This window comes from Megascapheus bottae, chromosome 2 (assembly GCF_031878675.1).
Source record: "Megascapheus bottae isolate mThoBot1 chromosome 2, mThoBot2.hap1, whole genome shotgun sequence".
Taxonomy (NCBI): domain Eukaryota; kingdom Metazoa; phylum Chordata; class Mammalia; order Rodentia; family Geomyidae; genus Megascapheus; species Megascapheus bottae.
The window spans coordinates 39442881-39464276 of record NC_143510.1 but is presented as its reverse complement, the minus strand read 5'-3'; the positions used below and the strand labels follow the sequence as shown (position 1 = coordinate 39464276).

Sequence of the window (21396 nt, the reverse complement as noted above, 5' to 3'; positions counted from 1 at the left end):
CCCGTCTTGGGTTTCCCCCCTTCCCTATCAAATTTCAAATATCCAAATACAAATAAATTCAATATATCAGATAACAAAGTGAGATACTATACCAATATGAGATAACCAAGGGACAGCAAAGGAGATGAGAGACAACATAGTACATTAAGGACAACAATCATTCATTATATGGCTTTTGTTTCAATATCCTGGAGGTCCTTTCAATTAGCTTCACATTATATGGCCTTATGTATCAAGATTTTGCTCTATTGCAAATCTCAAATGCCTGGCATATGTTGACCATGGCCCCCTACTGAATTTACACAGCATAAAAGAGAAGTAATTTCACTATGACCCAAACTTAGCATTGTCCTTCTTTTACCAAGCTGTATTGACCTTGAATTTGGTATTTGCCTGTTTTATTTATCAGGAGGCATTGAGGCCTATGCATTTCCATAAGGATATTTCAACTTCATATAATTAATGAGTTGATTTTCAAATATATATATATATATAATTTTTCTATTTTGTAATTGAGGGTTATATCATTGGCCATCACCCATGAGTATAATGTAATTTTAGGTACAGACTGAATACCCAAATAAAATTCACATATTTGGGCTGCAGTTGAAATTCATAAGTGCTGCTGCTTGAGTGCTAATGCTTGCAATCTGTACACCTATAATCTGAGCTTTCTGATGCACATATTGAAGCACCCTTGATCACAGCATTCATCCTGTTCTATGCTGTCTTTTTGTAAACAACTTTCCATGTGAGTCTTCCATCTAAACAGTGATTAAGGAATGCTTTGAGAGGCAAATAAACTTTTTAAGTTCTGCTTGAAATGATGGAGAGGTATTTTTTCAATTGGTTCTTAATAACACTGCTCTTGTAATCACGAAGAAAATGATTAAGGATTTTTACTGGGCTGCTGTTAACCTCAAGATAGATTTGCAACTATCTCATTTTGTAGTGTTAGATGTTTCTCTTCATGTTAGCTATTGCTGTAAACTCAAATGACTGTCATTTGTTTGGTTGCCAGTGTTTGTGTTCTTGTAATATGAGTTGGTAGCATTGATAGTGGTGAGATGGAGATGTCACTGATCTTCACTTATAAATCTTGGCATCCTCCATATTTTTACTGATAAACTTATTTCAGGTTATTGCTGATATTGCATGGCTTAAATCTAGAATTGCTTCACATTTATCCTATTTGAATCTTGATAGTTTATCAGAATATGTGTGTGTAAGCTACTAAAAGATACAAGCAGCCTAGGCGTCTTTTGTTCTTATGACCATGATTGATAAGTCCACGTGTAAGAATTCTGTAAACTTGATGGTAACTGGGAAATACTTGAGAGAGACTCGGTGATGTGTATTAAGTACAATTAGAGCTCAAAAAACACAAGGTTAAATAAAACCCACAAGTATGTTTAGCTCTTCAAATGGTTATTGTGTAAAGTACCCAATAATTAGTCCACTAAAGCCTGCAAATAAAATGTTCATTCACATTCATTTAATTGGCTATTGCCTAAGTGATTAGCTGTCTTAAAGTACCCACCACATAAAAGTTGTTGTTTTTTTTTTAAATACTCCTGTGCATATACTCCCTTCCAAGAATGAATTGTATTAGTGGAACTAAGTGTACTGGGTACTTTCTGTTGCTACATAAGGGTGCAGTGGAAAGTGTTAATAAATGATTGTGCACATACACATGAACACGAATTGTTGAAATAGAGGGATTTTGATCTTGATGCCATAATTCATACAAGTATGTTGTCAGTAACAAGAATGTATATATTATACAGCACTAGAGAGGGGTTTTGGCAACTGTCCTTGATTATCTGCCTTGACCTCAGCTTCCCTGTTCTCCTCTGTGGGAGGTTAGTTCTTTCTTTTTTCTCACTACCAAGTATTGTTCTAGCCTTGCCTTTCATCATTCTGCCCTTTTTTCCCTTTCTTTCTTCCACGCATCCTATACCCTGTAACCAAGGTTAACTTACTAAAGAGCCATTCAGCGAGCTGAATACGTAACGTTGGCTGTGTATAAGGCATTGTGGTGAGTTATGTGGAGGAATCCAGCATGAATCAGATTGCTGTCAGTATAGGCAGGAAAGAAGTTACCTGTAAGCACCAAAAAGAGGAAACATTTCCAGGATACAAGATTTAAAAAAATGCAAAATGAGAGGCAAAAAGATTCTAATTTTACTTGCTTATACAAATGAAGACAAAGAATAGCATAGGCACTATTTGAGCTGCATCTTAAAATAATAATTTATTTAACATTTATTACATGATTTCTTTGTACCATAAAGTTCAGGGCATTATCTAAATTACAATGTTAATTCCTCCAGTTATTCTTTAGCTGTTGTCTGTTATTAGCAGTCTTTTTTTTAAAAAAATGACAGTCTCTTGACAAGTTACATAAATTTAAAAAACTCATATATATAAAGGATTCAAGCTAGAGTTCAAACACCAATCTATGGTACTAAGAATGTAGCTCAGTGACAGAGCACTTATTTAACATGTAAGATACATTAAAGTCTATCAGCAGCATAGCCCCAAATATCTTAAAACAAAAGAGAAAATATGTAAGACACTTTCACTCTACAGTCTATGGACATAACTGTAATCACGAATCTGGACTTAAGAGAGGGAGCAAGAAAAAGTTTTGGGCAAACTGTATTATAAGGTTGCCTTATGGCTTAAATGGGATAGCTCTGATGATTATGACACAATGGATTATGTGTTAAAACTTTTCTTCATGTTGCCTCTTGCTCAGATTATTTGTGCTAATACCTTCTAAATTAAAATGTAGAAATTCATTTTAAATGACAAATTATTCATATGTATTTTTATGAGAGTCACTGTTACTTTTTGTGATACTAGGGATCAAATTTAGTGACTCAAATGTGTTAGACAAGTGCTCTACTCCTGAGCCACATCTCTCCATCCCTAGCGTGAGAATTATACTATATAGAATAATGTAATGCATATTATATATACTCCCATGTATATATAAAGCCTCAAAATATACATTAACATGTGACACAAATTACATATAGTAACTTGTTTCTATTTTCTAATAGTAGAAATGTAAAAAATATCTTGCAAACTGTTTTTATTGTATATTCTGGGTTTATGCCCTGTGACTTTACTATGCCTGAAAAATGTAGTAGAATAAACACTAGACTAAAATACTGGCATAGTATGGAAGGAAAGCTTAAGAGAGAGAAGACATACTTAGAGAGTACTGCAGTGCATCAATTCTGAGTAAGCAATAGAAATGGTAACATTGGAACTGAGTAAAGTCCCAAAATCAAAGCTGAATGGATATGTGGCTTCTGAGTGGCTAATTCTGCCCAATGCAGAGACGAGGTTGTTGAGGAAGCCATGGGGATTTGGAAATTGAGTGTGAAGATAATGAGTAGATTAAAAACAAGCAAGCAAGAAACAGGATGAAGGGGCCGGGAGTTTGGCCTACTGGTTAAAGTGCTTGCCTAGCATGCATGAAGACCGGGGTTCGATTCCTCGGTACCACATATATAGAAAAAAGCCGGAAGTGGTGCTGAGGCTCAAGTGGTAGAGCTCTAGCCTTGAGAAAGTCCAAGGACAGTGCTCAGGCCCTGAGCTCAAGCCCAGGACTGGCAAAAAAAAAAAAAAAAAAGAAACGGGATGAATTCTGGCATAGTGACTTGTAAAGCGCTGTCATGAGTATCTGAATGATAGGAATTCAAGGTCACTTTATATTAAAAGATTGAAATTCAGAGTCAGTATCAGCATGGTATCCCTGGCAGGAGATCAAAGTGGAGATACTTTTTTGTTGTGAAGAGAAATCAGTGAGACTCATTAAAGAAGAGATTGGAGAATGACAAGAAGGGAAGAAGACAGGACCTCATCATAACTTAAGAAAGGTGAAGAAGAGCTAAGTCAAGATGTGAAAATATGCCCAGGTAAGCACAAGAAGATGGAAGATGAGGAAGCAGTTTGAGAACAAGATGGCAGTAGAAGGATTCTGAGAAACCCCAGGACTGCTGAGCTTTGCAGTCAAACACACACACACAGACACACACACACACACACACACACAGACACACACACACACAGACACACACACACACACACACACACATGCATATGTGTATACTACACCTGTCTATGTTGAGAATGAGAGTAGGTGATATTTCAAATGGTCATGGTTAGTTAGTTATGGTAGCCCAGTAGGGGTATTTTCTAAAACTTTTATCCAGAAAATTTTGAACTGAGCTAAGGATTTTGTGAAATGTGGTATATTCTTGATACATTACGGAAGAGCACCAGTGTTTTCGCCTTGGTGCTGTGTAGGGGAGGGTGTGGTGAATGCCAGTCTGGAGACATGGTACATACACACTTCTGTGTTTCATGTGAAGACCTAGACAGACAGTGAGAAGACCTGAGGGAAGTTACCTGTTGAAAAATATTCATGAATCTTTGCAAATTCCCATTGCTCTCAAGTGGCTGAAATTAAATGAATGAGCAACACCAGAACTTTCCCAGGGAAGTGAGGCTGCTACTGAAAGGAGAAATACTGAGGCTCTGTTGTCATCCAGCTATGAATGTCTTTGGAGTGGCACTTGCCTTTAGAAGATCACAGTTGGTTTGACAGAATGCATGGAGTTGTATTGGATAGGCTGTGTTTACTGGCCTTGTGTGTCTCTCCTGAGGACTGAGCACTGTTTTCTGGAATGAACAGTGGACATATACTAACAGTTTATGGCTTCGGGTAATTCTAGCTGATTCATCTCATGCACCACAGTGTTTAGGTGGCCAGGTTATTAAAGATGGCTTTCCATTCTGCGCTACTATGCATGTGCCATCTGCTAATTATGTTATGGTTTGGTTTTATGACTGTTCACCTGGAAATAGGTCATCTCTTTGTGATGATCAGAGTCAAGTGAAAGTCTCTGTGTTTACTAGGAGTAATGAGCCAGGTCATGCGCTGCTCCTCTGTACTCACCATCTTGCAAGGTGTTTTATATGCCCTTGTGGAATTCTCATCTCAGCTGTGCACTGTTCAACTTCCACCTACTTTGTCTTTGGTTTTGCTCTGAATTCGATTGTATTTTTGTTTAACTTCATTTGCTTAATACAAAATTCCCAGCCTCTGGCAGTGAACAATCCTGCAGAAGTATTGCTTGTGGTTAATCTTTTTTCATACCTTCAAGGATACTCTTAGAGTGAGCCATCATCCTTGTCAGATCTTCTGTCTGCCTGAGTATATTCAAGTAGGAAGGAATTCCATTCAGAGAGATCTTTTCTCCATGCCCATTGCGTTTTAAGCAACACTCCAGCTCAAAAGTGATTCATACGTGTATCCACAGACATGTGTATGTGTTATTATCATAGTTGTTGCTATGCTTTCTGGGAGTAGAGGTAGCGGGGGGGGGGAGGGAGTTTCATACATATCACTGTATGTACCAGATGTGCCTAAGATGAAGATAAGATAATAAACAGTAAGCCAGGAACGGATGGCTCTCACCTGTAATCCTAGCTACTCAGGAAGCTAAGATCTGAGGATCCTACTTCAACGCCAACCTGGGTATGGAAATTCCATGAGACACTAATGTCCAATTAACCACCAAAAAAACCAGAAGTGGCGCTTTGGTTCAAAGTGGTAGAGCACTAACCTTGAGCTGAAGAGCTCAGGGGAAATGCCCTGGCCCAGAGTTCAAGCACCATGACTGACCCACCCCCAACCCCCCCAAAAAATAAGCAGTGTGGCTAAAGGATTTTAGGTGTTTTTTTTTGCATATATCCCCAGACTGGTCTGAAACTCACCATCCTCTACCAACCTGCCCAGCCCTTGGGACTGCAGGTATGTACCTGCAGTTTGTTTCCTTTGAAATGAACTGTCAGTGCCAAGAGATAGAACAGTGATGATTAAGGTGCACAGCAGTGAATGCTGTTTTAAATGAAGACATGTTATTTCGTGTGAAGTACGGAACCTACATTCCTCTTTAAGATGCATGTACTGGGGTGTGTTACTGGGAGAATTTATCAAAAGAGATAGACAGAATTTATCTTTGGTTATGTGGTATTCCTTCATTTAAAGTAGTGTCCCATTACTGAAAAGTTTAAAAAAAATTTGTTAACACTCTTCAAATGGTGTTTAGCTCAGGATATTTGTTTTTCTAGATTGTTGTGTTCAGTGATCTAACTTTATTATTTAATTTTTTTGTTTTCACATAAGGCCCATTGATAAAGCCCATGAAGCACATTATGTTTATTTGAAGAATGTTAGCGAAAAGGAATAGAAGACTTTTAGTTTGGGAAGAATCATTAGATTTTATCTACTAGTCAATCAATATGTAAATGAAAATTATTCAATATCTTCTATACTTTATATTGGTTTTTAGACAGTCAAGTCGTTAATGAAGTAAATAATTGTACAATTGCCACTGTATTACACAATACAGTTTTCCCAAACCATGCAACTATTGTGATGTTTTTACTTACGTGGAATCCTGTGGTTGGTGGATAAGATTTAAAGCTCAGGTGATTGTGAAGCCTTGGTTTAATGTGTCAGTTAAACAGATATTGATTCTGAAATATCAATGTTTTGGCCAACCTGATTTGTTGTAATTTTTTGCTTATAAAGAAAAATCATAGTAGATTTGATGGTGATGGAAAAATGAAAAAATAATTCTGTGCCATTAGTTGGCCATAACACTTATCATCTTCTTTCAAATCGGCTTGGCAGCTAAGGGCATAAGCTCTTATCTTGGTGTTTGACTTATTACTTTCTCTTTATACCATCTGGGTTTTCTTTCCTTATTTATAGAACCCCCGGAGACAAAGTAATATTCCCACCTGTCACAGTAACTAGAGAAGTTTTTTCTTTGAAATAAAAGGACAGTTCAAAATTTTATTTATTTATTTTGTAATAAGAAGCCCCTTGAGTTTTCAAGCCCTTCTGATTTCCTAGTTGTGTCATGAGGAACCTTTGTACAATGATGTCCTGGTAGAGTCCTCTCTTAGGCTTGCTTTGTGGCATTTGTGGACAAGTAGCCAAGGTAGAAAGCTCTGGGTACCATGGATACTGAATACTTCCTTGTTCTGTGTCCATCAGGGAAGCATTATGGATTCCCTCTTGCTTTGCTCTTTCAGTCAGAGGGCAGTATGTTTTATCCAGGGAGTTTTAAAGGATCATGACAATAGTTATGTGAGCTTTTATATTCTCTTTAAGGTAGGACTTATTTTCTTGTTTTGGCGGTTTATAAGAGCTGATATTGGGCCTCCAATTCTTTTTTTTTAAATTGTAATGTATAGAGGGGTTACAGTTAAATTCACCAGGTAGTAGGTGCATTATTTCTCACTCCTCATGCTTTGTCCCCATTTCCCTCCCTTGAACTCTTCCCAGTCATGTTGTTTCCCCCCTTCCTTTTCCTATTTCAAATAAACAAACCTCCAATACTTCTTGGCCTTTATTTGCTCAAGGCTGATGCTCCACCATATGAGTCACAGCTCTTTCTCTAGCTTTTTGATGTTTAATTACAGATAAAATATAGATTTTCTGGGCTGGGAGTTTGGCCAGCTTGCCTAGCATGCACGAAGACCCAGGTTCAATTACTTGGTACCACATATATAGAAAAAAGCCAAAAGTGGTGTTGAGGTTCAAGTGGTCAAGCTCTAGCCTTGAGAAAGTCCAAGGACAGTACTCAGGCCCTGAGCTCAAGCCCAGGACTGGCAAAAAAAATATATATGCATATAGATAGATAGATAGATAGATAGATAGATAGATAGATAGATAGATAGATAGATTTTCTTACCTAGACAGCTTTGTATAGCAATTTTGAGGTCTTAGCTTCCCAGGTAGCTAGGATTACAGCTATGAGCCATTGTTACCCTTATTCTCCATAACGTTGTTTTAAAGTAGAATACCCAGCTTTTTCATTTTCACATATATTTTTAATAACAAAATATGTCCTTTGATGGCATACTAAATATACTGTATACTTAACTGTTCATCTCATGAATGTGTTTGTTTTTAAGATGCAGAAAGGGAAATGTAGATAATGTATAATTATGTACATAATTATGTTTCACAGTAAGCATTTACTTTTATTTAAGGTACATTATTTACTGAAGTATATACAAGGCCACAAGTGACTTCTTTATTTGCTTGATTATGTAGCCCAATGAATTGAATTCAGTGCTTTGGCCATTAGAAAGAGATAAGCATTAGCTACCAACAGTATAATGAAAAAAGCTGAGTGGTTTTTTTTCCTGGTGTTTATGAAAGGTTTTTGCTGCTTATTTTGTTGAGTTTTCTGTTGATACTATTTTTGTATGTAATTTTCTGACGACAACGTATAAAGCAATACTTCAGGGAGAACTGTCTCAATGAGAACGTCTTGGGACACTCAGTTCATTATGCAGTAGGCATTATACATACTCTTAACCAGGAACAATGTCTCAAGCCTGGCACCCCAGATGGAGGCTAAAATCAAGCTCATCATGTATCCAGACCCTTCTGGGCAAAGTATTTCCTAAGACCACAATAGAAAAATATAGGAAAAGCTGACAATAGGAAAAAATGACTAGCGTAGAGGACACCCACCAGCCCAATTCTGCCTGGAAGCAAAAAAGATTAAGGGGTTTGCAATCTAGGCCAGAAACAAAAACAAAACAGAAACAAAAAGAAAAAAAAACAATAAACAAACAGAGCATACAGGGCCCACTTAGTAAGTGCCAATCTCTGAGTTCAAACTCCAGAATTGTGGGGAAAAAAATGTATGTGACAGATGAATGGGAGCTTTTTCACTTAGAGATATTTAAAAATTACTTGCAAAAATTAGGTAACAGAACCCCTGGTAGCAATGTTCACAAATGTGTTGAAGATGAGGATGCCTTGCTTTGTTTTTCAACACAGAGCTGTAATGAGTAGAGCTATTTGATTATCTTCTCATAAACTATTCTTTCTCAGATACAATTAAAAATGTGTTACAAGGCTAAGCAAACATATGCAGCAATGATACCAAATTCTACTTGCAGTACTGCTGTCACACTGAAAATTATTCGTAACCCTTGCATTAATACTCATGCTGTTGAGGTCGTTCCCAAATCAAAAGAGAGAACTTGACTGATTTTCATGAAAGTAAATGGAGGTTCTTATGGAGGAGAATCTTGTCTTTTAGGACCCATTGTTGCTGTTTTTCCCAGCAGAAATTCTGTTTCCCAGAAAGGTAATCAGCATACATTTTAGAAAGTGCTAGGTAGTAGGGGTATTTTTAAACTTGTTGGTCACAGGGTCCTTGTCCTAACTATTCAGCACTAACATTGTGAACGTGGGCAACAGGTAAACAAATGAGGACAGCAGCTGAGTTCCAAAAAAACTTTTATTTTTTGAATTTTATGTAACGTTCAGGTATCATAAAATGCTATTCTTTTGCTTTACTGTTTTTCAAAATCAGATGACATGGTGTTTCTGAACACATAAGGCCTAGTTTATAAAATCCCCCCCCCCCCACACACAACTTGAAGTATAATACACATTTTTCAAGATCATTGTTTTATTCCAAACACTTATTATTTTACCAGCTATAGAACGTTTTGCAATGTGCTGTCAAGGAACACAAAAGACATACTCTGAGAAGTGAGGTGACAGCTTGAAGCCAAATTATTAAAATAAGGAAGTCCTTGGAGCTGGATTATTCAGTGCACTAAACTGAATCTGGTCATGTTGGATTAGTTTTGGCTGGAGTACCAAAACAGATTTTTTTTCTTTGAAGACAAATCATTTCCAGAAAACAAATAACACACTGCAATTTGAGATAACTTGTTTGGTAAACAAAGTCCTTTTGCAAACACTGATAAGTGAATTGTTTCCTGGCAGCCATGAGTGTCTGATTCCCTGGAGGGCTACAGTCTTTAAAAGTAGAGACTGAACTACATACTGTTGATTTAGGATTGCCTAATAGTAGATTTTTTTAAGAGATAGAACAAGGAACTTGGAGGAAGAAATCTTAGAGAATATCAGTTTGAAACCAGCAGGTACACAAACTTAATGAGATTCCATCTCAACTAATAGCTGGATAGAGAGATACATTCTCCTGTTATCACAACTAATGTATAAATGAAATAACTGGGCACAGTGGCATTTGCCTGTCCTCCCTAGAGACACAGAGAAGCAAACTTAGTAAGACTGCTGGCTGAGCATACCCCAGTAAGGTCAGAAGGTAAGTCTCTACCTTGCAAGATGAAGAGTATATGTAATCTTGACTCAAGTATAGAGTGCTTGAGGAACAAGCAAGAGAAACTGAGTATAGTCCTCATTACCACATAGATAAAATGGTATCCAGATAATATGTGGATAGGTACCTAAATACATACAGATAGATAGAAAGATAGACAGATTTGTAGGTAGATGATAGATGATTCATACTTACATAGGTAGATAGATTTTTATGTAAGTTGGTAGCTGATAGATAGATGGATGATAGGTAAATAAATAAATGTAAAATGACCTTATGCCTCATATCTTACATCTTTTTTATAACTCTTTTTTCCATATATTTTTACTGTAATTAATAGAAGGGTTACATTATATTCAGTAGATAGAAGGTGCATTACTTCACAAACATTGATACCCTTTCTCATGTCTTGGTCCCCATTTCCCTCTCCCCACCCCACCCCTCATCTTGTTTCCCCCACTTCCCTATCCTATTTCAAATAACCAAATAAGCATATATATACAATATATCAGATAACAAGGTGAAATACTGTAACAATATGAGATAATCAAGGGACAGCAAAAGAGATGAGAGATAAATATAGTACATTAAGGACAACACAGAGATTTACAATAGTGTAAAACCTAGATACATAGGAGCTAAATGAAAAGACCTCCAGGATATAGAAATAGAATCTTACATCTTTAAATGAGGCTAATTCTAGAAAGTTTCTTTGTTTTGTTTCCTTGCTTCTGAACATCTTGTGATCCAGACCTAAGTCCTCAGAATAGATTTGACCCAGTAGCCATCAAATTTTACTTCTTCAAACTATTTCCATCCATCTGTGATGAACCGTCTACACTACTCATCACTGTGGAATTTATGGTTAGTAGAATTCTGAAAAGACAATCTAGCTGAGGTCCTATCTGAGCAGCAAACCCAAAGCTCCCACTGTGAAATGAAATACCTGTAATGTAGAGTTGTTCAGGCAGTCAGCAGGTGACTGATTTGAATGCTTACATTATATCCTAACTTCAGAATATTTAGCCTAAGGTAAGAATATCATGTTGATTATTTGTTAACTAAATTCATGCTTCACAGAAAATGATTTCTTGTGGATTTTTGTCTCTTTTGCAGGATCTGGGCAAATACTTGCCCCTCTGGGGAAAAAATAACCATCGTAAATTTTCTTATAGATCTTAGCAAGGAAAGAGACTAGAAACTCAGCTTTTTTTTTTATTATGTTTTAATGGTTAGGGCAGCGGTTACATTCCAACAAGTCATTAAAATCAAGAAATGGAGCTCTGTTTCAGCACTGAGAGGTTCTGCAATAGATTACTACTGGAGTGTCGTTGCTGTTAAAAGTGCTACTTATGTTTGCGTGTTAGTGGAGCCTCTCCTGTGTAGTGCCATATTTATAGTACTCAAAAGTGAGTGGATAGGGTTTCGGCCACCCAGAGTCTACAAATGGCCCAAGAAGAAATGGCTACCTAATGATAGTAGGTGATTCTCTGAGGACAGAGTGGAGTAGTTTTATAGGATTGATAGGTTTGGTCACTGAATTAGCTTCAGTTGTAAGTTGCTACATTTATGAGCTGAATGTTTTATACTTGAATGCATGTGTGATAGTTAGAGGTATAATATCTGCTTAGAGTTGTCCTGCAAATGGCCAAACCTGTCTTTAGTCAGCTCTGACATCTGGAAAATTAAGATAATATGTAACGGAGTATATGCATACAAATACAGAAATTGATTTCTAGTTTAGTGGTCATTTACCAACTTTATCATGCATTTGCTTGTGGGAAATGTGTGTAGAATGTGGTTGTTATCTTCTGAAAGTTTAAAGCTCACACACATATGGAACATTAAGCAGTGAAAAATAACTGTAATGGAATAACAGTATTGTTAGGATGCTCCAACATACCTCTAAGAATTGAGACCTGGAGGAGATTCTACTAAATAGTGATGCCAAGGACTGATTAAAGTAAACATTGAAAGTGAAAGTTTATTGGCTTCCTCTGCAGTGTTCTTGCTGCTGATGCAGTGTCCAGATTGTACTCTAGAACTGGAAAGTGGACAGAGCTTTCTGTTTTACTCTCCCCTTTCTAGTCCTGAGCAGTGTGTATTTTTAATCTATTTTTATAGTAAATCAAATGAAACAAATTAAAGTATGCTTCATCATTGTATTCCTATGGTTTAACATATGCTATGGAATCAGAAGATTTAATAAATGTACTCAGTCCAGTCTGGTATTTAGTAGTCATGTCTGGCTTTGCTTCATAGCTTGTTGATATTTGAGAATATACAAGGATGTATGTGCTTATTAACTGAATGCATACTAAAGATGGATTTGGTCCACAGTGTCATATGCCAAGAAACAATAATGCTCAGTTAAAATAAAATGTGTCTTTATTTATCATTGTAGTAGGAAAGCATAGAATCTCTTTATCTGTAGAGAATATGGCAGTTCAGCAAATTTGGAAAATAATTCTCTTCTGTCTTTAGTCTGTCTTAATTATACTTTTAATTTTAAAAATAATTTCCCCTTAATTTCCAAGGTCTTTATCCTATGTGAAGTAAATGAAAAAAAAAAAAAACTTCCAATTACCCATTCACTTAAAAAAAAATTAGGTGGCGTTCTTGTGCATGAGAGCTCTCTCTGCTTTAGGGGTAACACAGTGAGGCTAAGAGCCCAGTGATAACAGATGGTAATGATCTCATATGTATATCTAGCATCTGACAAAAATGCAACAGGGTAAATCAGAGTGGATAGGGTAGAGTAAAATATGACATAATAGAAATATTAGCCATCATAAAGTACAGATTCTTATTATATCAAAGAACTTGTAAAAATAAACCTATGTATTTTCTATACAATATAAATGCTACTGAAAATACCTACCCTTACAAAGTCAGCTAATTCCTTGCCATAAATATAAAAATAGGAAAGAGGATTCTTACCTGGGGAAAGAAGTGGAAAAGGGAGAAGAATGTGGTATTTTGTAAACTCAAGAGACTTAGAAACTAAATGCTCTTTGAGAACATAGATTACAGCTGCAGAAATACTACAGGATACAATCAGCAGCTAGTATTGCTTCTTAATAGCATCTCCATTACCAACAATGTATAAAAGGAAATCTTTATTGTAGAATTATGTTTTCATAGAAACAGCGGCCTTGAACTAACATTTGAAATGAAATACTCCTTTTAAATGCATGAGGGAAATTATGACTTGTCTGAAGGAGCCTTGACCCCAACTCTTTGCTAAAGAATAGAAATCACAAGTATTATCATCTCCATTAAAACTTTTCAGAGCATGGGACAAAGAAATTTTTCAATAGGACTTTATTGATGAACTCTGTTCTGTAGATGAGTGAGCACTTTGTGAACCTGAACATTTCAAAGATGCTCATTGAAAATTGGCGTAATAGAAAGTGAGACCATGGATGATGGGTTTTGTTCTTGAGTTGTAGCATACACATCACACAGTTGTCCAACAGTAGCTTTTAATTTTATGTTTGTGTGTGTGTGTGTGTGTGTGTGTGTGTGTGTGAAATTGCAGTTAAACTACCTAACAAGAAAGCTACGGTTATGGTCTGCAAGTTATGAAAGAGTATCCGGCAGGCTAAAAGCACTGAAGTATACATTCATATGAGGACAGTAGCATAAATGTAAAAATTTTAAAATCTGTAATATTGTAACTGTTCAAAGATTTCATTCTAGATCCTGCCTGTTTAGACATTATTTCCTAACTATACACTGATAAACCAATTTTATCCCTTAAGTACAAAGTATATATCTATACTAAGACAAACACCTTCTGAAAACCAGCTGGAGAGACAAAGACAGATCCTCCCTAAATCCTGACAGCATCTTCATTTCAGCCTGAAAGAAACCACTGAATAAGACAATGGGTGCTTGTTAATACAGTTCTCAGCTTTGTGTTGCTTTCTTTTTAGCAACCTTAGCAAACTGCTACTACCTCTTTCTGGTCTCATAATGGGTGGGAGGAGGGTAGATTTCTCTTTGTAAACTGCTCCCCAAGTAGCCTTATTAGCTCTTGGCTACTAAGGCTTCTGCAAAGTCCATTGTCTTGTCCTTTCAGATTCCATGGTAATGCAGGTCCTAGAGGTGGGAAAATGCAATAGCCAACAGGCTCTTGGGCTATACCTTGTTGGCCATGGTAGATTTGTCACATGCTGCACGTGTGTGACATTTAAATAATATTTTAGAGATATGAATTATTCTAAGATTGAATACTTCATCCTCCCTTGACTTTGAAAGAATATAAATGAAAGTTTATTTTTGTCTTTCCTTATTTCTGTGGCATTTTCCAGGTTTCCACCACTAATGACAAAAACGATGATATCCTATGCATATAAAAACATTTCCCTCCTAATATTTTTTTTAAAAAAATCTGTTTGCAGAATAGGACTTTGAGGGGCCGGGAGTTTGGCCTAGTGGTTAAAGTGCTTGCCTAGCATGCATGAAAACCCGGGTTCGATTCCTTGGTACCACATACATAGAAAAAAGCCAGAAGTGGTGCTGAGGCTCAAGTGGTAGAGCGCTAGCCTTGAGAAAGTCCAAGGACAGTGCTCAGGCCCTGAGTTCAAGCCCAGGACTGGCAAAAAAAAAAAAGAATAGGACTTTGAAAATAGATCTTTTCCCATTGGTTATACATTATTGAACTTTAACTTAGTCCACAGCTGATTCAGTTCTGGTCTGATATCAAGGAAGTTCATGAAAAACTTGGGTCTAGATCTACTTGTTGAGTTCTACCTTCACTAGTGTCCATTAATGTCCATCCTAGTGACCTTTTTAAAATATATTGTCTTCACAAAGCACTCCTATCGTCTCATGTAGATAAGGTGTAGATCAGCAAAAGAAAATGACATTTACCAATCCTGTTACTTTGAAATTTCAGCTATGATATCACCTGTCTTTGAGGAAGTTTGTTTCTTTTAGTAAAAGAAAAGTAACAGCCTGGATTCCCTTGTCTGTGCTTTTGGTCAGTTTTCATAAAAATTGTATAGCGTATGACCATTAGAATTGATCGGGTACAGTTTGATCTTTTATGTGACGTTACCTTAGGAGCTCATAAAGCTTGTACTTACATTCAAAGGCAGTTATTCCTAGTAGCCTGTGGGTGATTTGGGGAAAAATTAACACCTTAGGATTGGATTGCTGGGACTTATTAGTCCTGTTTGAAAATGTTATATGGCCTTTACATTAGGTTATAAACTTAAAATGGAACATTGGAGCCATGCAAGCATGCGGAGGAGGGGGGGAATCCGCCCTGTCACAAAAAGTAATGTTTAGCATCAATCCAAATGTTACATTGAATCCATTTAGTTAGGCAAGGGGCCCTTTCCTTGTTCAGCCAGGCTCCATTTGGGTGGTTTATGAAATACCCTTGTGAATAGTCCAGTTTCGACCCTTTGAGGATCCCCATTTGTTTTGAAGAAAATGGCACATAATTTCTTTCAGTTTCTCAAAGCTTTCAGTGTCTAATCATCTTATGTTTATATTGTAGGCAAGGAATTCAAACACTTCGTACCCTACCATCTCACCATGGTGTTTTCTTCTGCTATGGCCAGTTTGAGTAGCCTTTGTTTTTTAAATTTTCTTTCTCTGTGCATGAGGCCTGCACACACCTGTCTCATTTGATTATTAATTTCCACTTATTTTTTTAAAAAGATTTATTGGAGGCTTGAATGGCTGCTGAGAGGGTAGAATGTACCTTCTATCTGGCAACTATAATGTAACCCTTCTATTAATTACAATAAAAAATAGATTTAAAAAAAGAGCTTTAAATGTCAGGGATAGCTATGTGTGCCTCAGAGGTAGTTACATCCAGGGTATCAAGAAAGGCATGATTGGAAATGTAGGCTCATTGCACATGTCTCCCCATGACACTGTGTTACTATGGTCAGGTTATTTCCTGTTTCTGAGCTTCCCTTCTTGAGAGGGCAAACAATAGACAAGGTGATAAGGTAAACAAGAATTAAAAGCTTAGCTTTCTCAGTCCCCAGCTATATACTGGTACCTGTCATTTGTGGCATTACTGTGAGAACTGTTTCATTCACAATCTTTCATTCACCAACAGGCAGATATTGTATATCTATCACGTTAGAGGAGCTAGGGATTAAGCCATGACTCTAACGCAGATAAGGGATATATATACAGATCCTTGACTCACTGAATGGGCTTCTGAGGTTGCAAAATACTACAAATGACATATACATTTACCAAACCTACCCTGTTCCATATCTTAACTTAGCCACACAGTAGGTATGTTGTAGAGTATTAGTTACTTCCTGTTGGGATCCTGTGGCTGGCTGAGTACTGTGACTCATCGAAGCCACCCCAGAAGCCATACTGTATATCACTAGCCTGCGAAAGACCAAACTTCAAAATTCCAAGCATGGTTTCTACTGAATTGAGTCCCATTTCTTACATCATTGGTTGAGCGGAAAAAAAATGAGAATATTGATAATATTAAGGATAATAATAAGGATAATATTAAGGATAAAATTGAGGATAATAATGATAATATTCTTTCAATTAGCCTTTCCAATTAGAACTAATCGTAGCTGTTTCTTCTGAAGGTGTTTCTTTTCTACAAGGGAACTTGGAGGCCTATTCCATTTCATTTTCCTTGACTTCCTTTTCTTTCCTGGTTTGTTTATTCATTATATTCTTTCTGGACTTCAACAGAAACTCCTCTGCAGTTCTGCTGAGCATTCCAAGACAGGAGAGAAAGAGCTGCTTTTTGTCATGATTTTTGTGAATTTGTTTGTTTTCAGAAATGCCCTGGCAGTGATTATACAACCTCAGTTGCCTAAGCTTTTGGTATAGGCAGTATCTCTCTCATTTTCAACTACATACTGCAAAAACAAAGATTTTTTTGGTTCTGTGTGTGTATATGTTGAATTTGTCTTTGAAGAATGTTCAGGTTCATGTAGGGACACATTTTGAAAGCCTCTTCACCAATGCTATGTCTTTCACTTCATTTTACTGGTGATAAATAGAAATTACATCAAATATTGAGTGATTTTTTATTGAATATAACAAAATAATATAGCCAACCTTAAGATTTTTATGCCCAGCAACTTTTATAAGGAACCCAATAATCAAGTGTTCAATTGATGTTGTTTCAGATTTAGATTTTGCAGAGAATTAAGACAGAAAATAGTTTTTATAGTACTTTAAATAGCATATTCACCCCCAAACACTTGAATGTAACTTATTATTACAAAGAAACTATAACTATATACTCTATATAATTATATAACATATTAGTTATTACATATATTACGTATAACATATATAACTATATGATACAAAGCTATTTAAGGCTTTTTATTTCTTTTTCTACAGTTCAATGTGATTTTATTAATCTGGCAGTATTTTATACTGATTTTCATTAGAGCAGTGTTACATGTTTATAACGATACTCCTTAAGTAGGGAAAACAAGATGAGGGGTGGGGACAGGGGGGAGGGAAATGGAGACTAAGTCATGAGAAAGGGTATCAATGTATGTGAAATAATGCACCTTCTATCTAGTGAATATAAGGTAACCCTTCTATTAGTTACAAAAAAATATATGAAAAAAATAAAAAAGAATAAATAATTCTTGCTATTTTTGTCTTCAGTGGTAGAATTAAAGTTTTAAAATTTCATTTACTTATTACTGTTTTTATTTCTTTCCTACCTAGGTGAACTGCTCTTACAAGGCCCTGTATTTATCAAAGAACCCAATAACAGCATTTTCCCTGTTGGTTCAGAAGATAAAAAAATAACTTTAACCTGTGAGGCAAGAGGGAACCCTTCACCACATTACAGGTACAGTGGAAATTTGGAAACAGGAAGCTTTTTAAAAGCTTGCAGATTTTATGCTATCAGCGTGTAGGGGTATATGAAGATGCAGTGTATGCTGTACTCAACAGATCAGATTCTGTGAATATTTGAATACAGACAGTATTGGTTTGATTGCTTGTTCACTTCATTGTAAGATTATGGTAGAATATCTTAAACATGGAATGTCTTTTCATTGATTTATAATGTGATTAATTTATCAAGTTGGGTTTTGCACTATTTTCCAAGAACATATATATTATAGAGGAAAAATTAAAAGTCTTTTAAAGGTTATTTAAAACCCTTGAGCTTAAGCATTCTATCACTTGAGATATACTGATATATCTTAATCCTTTGTTCATGCTTGCTTGCTTTTCTTTCTTCTCTTTTCCTTTCCCTTTTGGTCTCCCTTTCTTTCTCTCCTCCTTCCTTCCCTCCCTCTTTTCCTCCTTTCCCTCTCTCTCTTTTTCTTTCTTCTTTCTTCTTCCTTTCCCTCCTTCTCTCTCTCCTTCCCTCCTCCCTTCTTCCCTCCCCCCTTCCCTCCTTCCCTCCCTTCCTTTCCACAGGGTCTTAGTTTTTGCCTGGATACAGTTGAATTCAGATTCTCCCATCTCTGCCTCATGTGATTAGTTAAGAGATTTGGAAAACGTTGGGCCTACAGAATGTCTAGCTTACAAACCATTTTGGTAGCTGACAGGACAGACATGCATATTTCTTGTATGCTTCTTTTTGGATACTCATGGCCATCTGCCTGCATTGATAATTTTGTATGGATGGCAAGTGATGATATGAACAATCAAATGGCCCTTGACAAGGAAAAGTGTTTTTACTCCTGACTGTTAGAGCCATGTACTGTTAAGCCTGGTACTTAGTAATTCTTAAAGTGAAAATGTATTTCATTTATTTGATTTTTATCATGTTAAATACTGTAATTCTGTGATTATGTAAAACCAGCCGACCCTTCACACTCCCATTTAGGTGCAAAGAAAAAGCAAAGAGAAAATCGAAGTTTCATCGTCTTATGATAAAAATACTAATAGTTATAGGTGAAAATAGGTCATTGGATGGGATATACATTCACTTGGTTAAATGACACAAGATTTACCAACTTTACTTTTAGGAGATCTACTTTAATGAAGTAGTTAATTATTTATCATGGCACATACTACTTTCATATAAGTAGATGCAGAGTATGCTCAAGATACCTTCATAGCAACAGGAATTTTCAAGTATTACGAGCATCGGCAATAAAATTGTGCTTATACAATTCATATGCTTATGCAGCCTTTTCTATAATCTACAGAGCAAGCAACTTCATTCTATAAAATTAATAAAATTCAAAATGTTCAGCATCATCATTTGGAATGTATTGAACTTGTATTGTTCTCTGTAGACATATAAAGAATAGAACCCAGCAGTTCTTGGTAAATCAGGTCAGGATTGGGTGAGAAGCTAGATCCTTGTATTTCTGCACATGAAAGCAATTGATATTAGTCTTTTTCAACATTCTTCTTGAGCATACTTAGCACTCTATACTTGTAAAAGAATAAATGCAACAATTTCCACATTGCTGGTCTGAACTGGCAAAGGTGGAAAGGAGGTTTTTTTTTATTCTTCTGTTTTTACTTTATATAGAAATAAGAGTCTAACCAAGTGCTAAGATAATAAGAAAGAAGAAGCAATTTTTATGTGTTAGATTTTCAGCATATATAACATCTGGAACAACTATGTCTTCTTTGAGGAAAAGATGAACAGATCAATTTAGCAGAGTAATTTTCTGGAAATATTTCTTTTCACCATTTTCCTAAAGTGTTCTGACACCTTTTAAATGCATTTGCTTTCCTCTTCATTGGGAGAATATTATTATAGACATGGCTGTGAATATGTGAATATGATAAAGAATTCCATATAAATGAGTCATTTGTACTCTCTTTTGCTGTTATCAATGAAATTATATTTCCTAGCATTTATCATAGGAGTAATTTGGCAGCAAGTGCATTCAGCTAAAACATGTTCAAGATGTAAGATCTAGTTTAATAGGAATGGATTTCTAAATAAGTACATTAATTATGATTATATAGTTTTATCAAACAGTGATATGTCATGAGTTTGAAAATCCAGAAATAATGTTTTTGTAAATGTTATCTTTGTGTACTTTACAGTGATTATATAAATTTTGAATTTAAATGTATCAATTATGTTTATAAAACATTGATGAATATTTGCCACTTGAAAAGTACCTCTTACGCCTTATGATCTGTCCTGAGATGTCACTGTATCATTTGTAGGTTTCATTTTAAGCACAGTCCATAATGATACAGGAGAGAAAGTGACTTAAATTGATTTCTTAGGCTCAAGTTTGATAAAATAAATAAACGTGACATGAGAATTGTTTTAAAATTCAACTATAGCAGACACCCTAGAGTTATACAGGTTTTTCTAAATTGAAGATTATATGTGCATATATATGTATATATATGTGTGTGTGTGTGTGTGTACATGTATATACTTTTTCTGACTGTAAGACAGATAGATAAGTAGACCACCAAGAAAGGACTTTAGGAGTAATGTGAAGCCGATTTTAAAGGCACACCAAATGTAACTATAAAGATTAAGAATATAGTCTAAGGGGCTTTTGTAAGAATGTCCTTTGAAAGCCTAGAGCCAATCTTGTAGACTCAGGCAGACTTGTCTAATGGGAGATCTTTTCTTTATTATTTTCCCATTTGGTAGAAAGAACTCTTTAATTGGTCATATTAGGCATCCAAAAGTTCAAAAATTCTCAAGAGAAATGGCTTGTCTTAGGGTATAATTGAGAATTTTATTCTTTTTCTTACATTTCCTTGCTATAGCCCTAAGGCTTCTATTTAAAGGTTAATTAGTATTCAGTCTCACCATAATTGCTGATGGTCTTGAAAGAGGTTACCCTGAGGAAATATTAGTACTTTTCTTAAAGAAGGACTTTCCCCTTGCTTTTCATGTGAGTACAAATGCTTTGCATTTACTGAACAACCTTGAATAAACACATCTGTGTCACTTTACTATTTGAAGGGGAGTGTACTAGTGTAAAACTATTGTAAAAGATAAATATCACAAAAGATATGAATAGGGTGCAGGAAAGTAACAAGATCACACGAGTGAAATCTGAGTAGAATATGTAGAAACATTAAGAAAAGACTAGAAAATCATTTTGCCCAAACCATGACAATGGTTCGAACTCTTTTTAGTACTTGCCTAGTCTGTCTACTTTTTATGGTAGCTTCATTTTTCAGACATAATGTAGGATGAAGAAAAGAAGGCATAGCTCTGAAGGTGGTTTATATGGGCTTGGGAGTTTTCAACTCTTAC

The 21396-nt window shown here is 35.9% G+C and overlaps 1 protein-coding gene across 2 annotated transcripts in view; it reads left to right on the top strand.

The window, feature by feature from the left end:
* Positions 1 to 21396, top strand: part of Cntn3 (contactin 3) — a 259601-nt gene that overhangs the window by 63248 nt on the left and 174957 nt on the right. For both annotated transcript variants that reach the window (XM_090324132.1, XM_090324126.1), the window contains exon 3: positions 17910 to 18036. In XM_090324132.1, coding sequence (XP_090180258.1) covers positions 17910 to 18036 — 127 coding nt within the window. The remainder of the gene's footprint in view (positions 1 to 17909; positions 18037 to 21396) is intronic.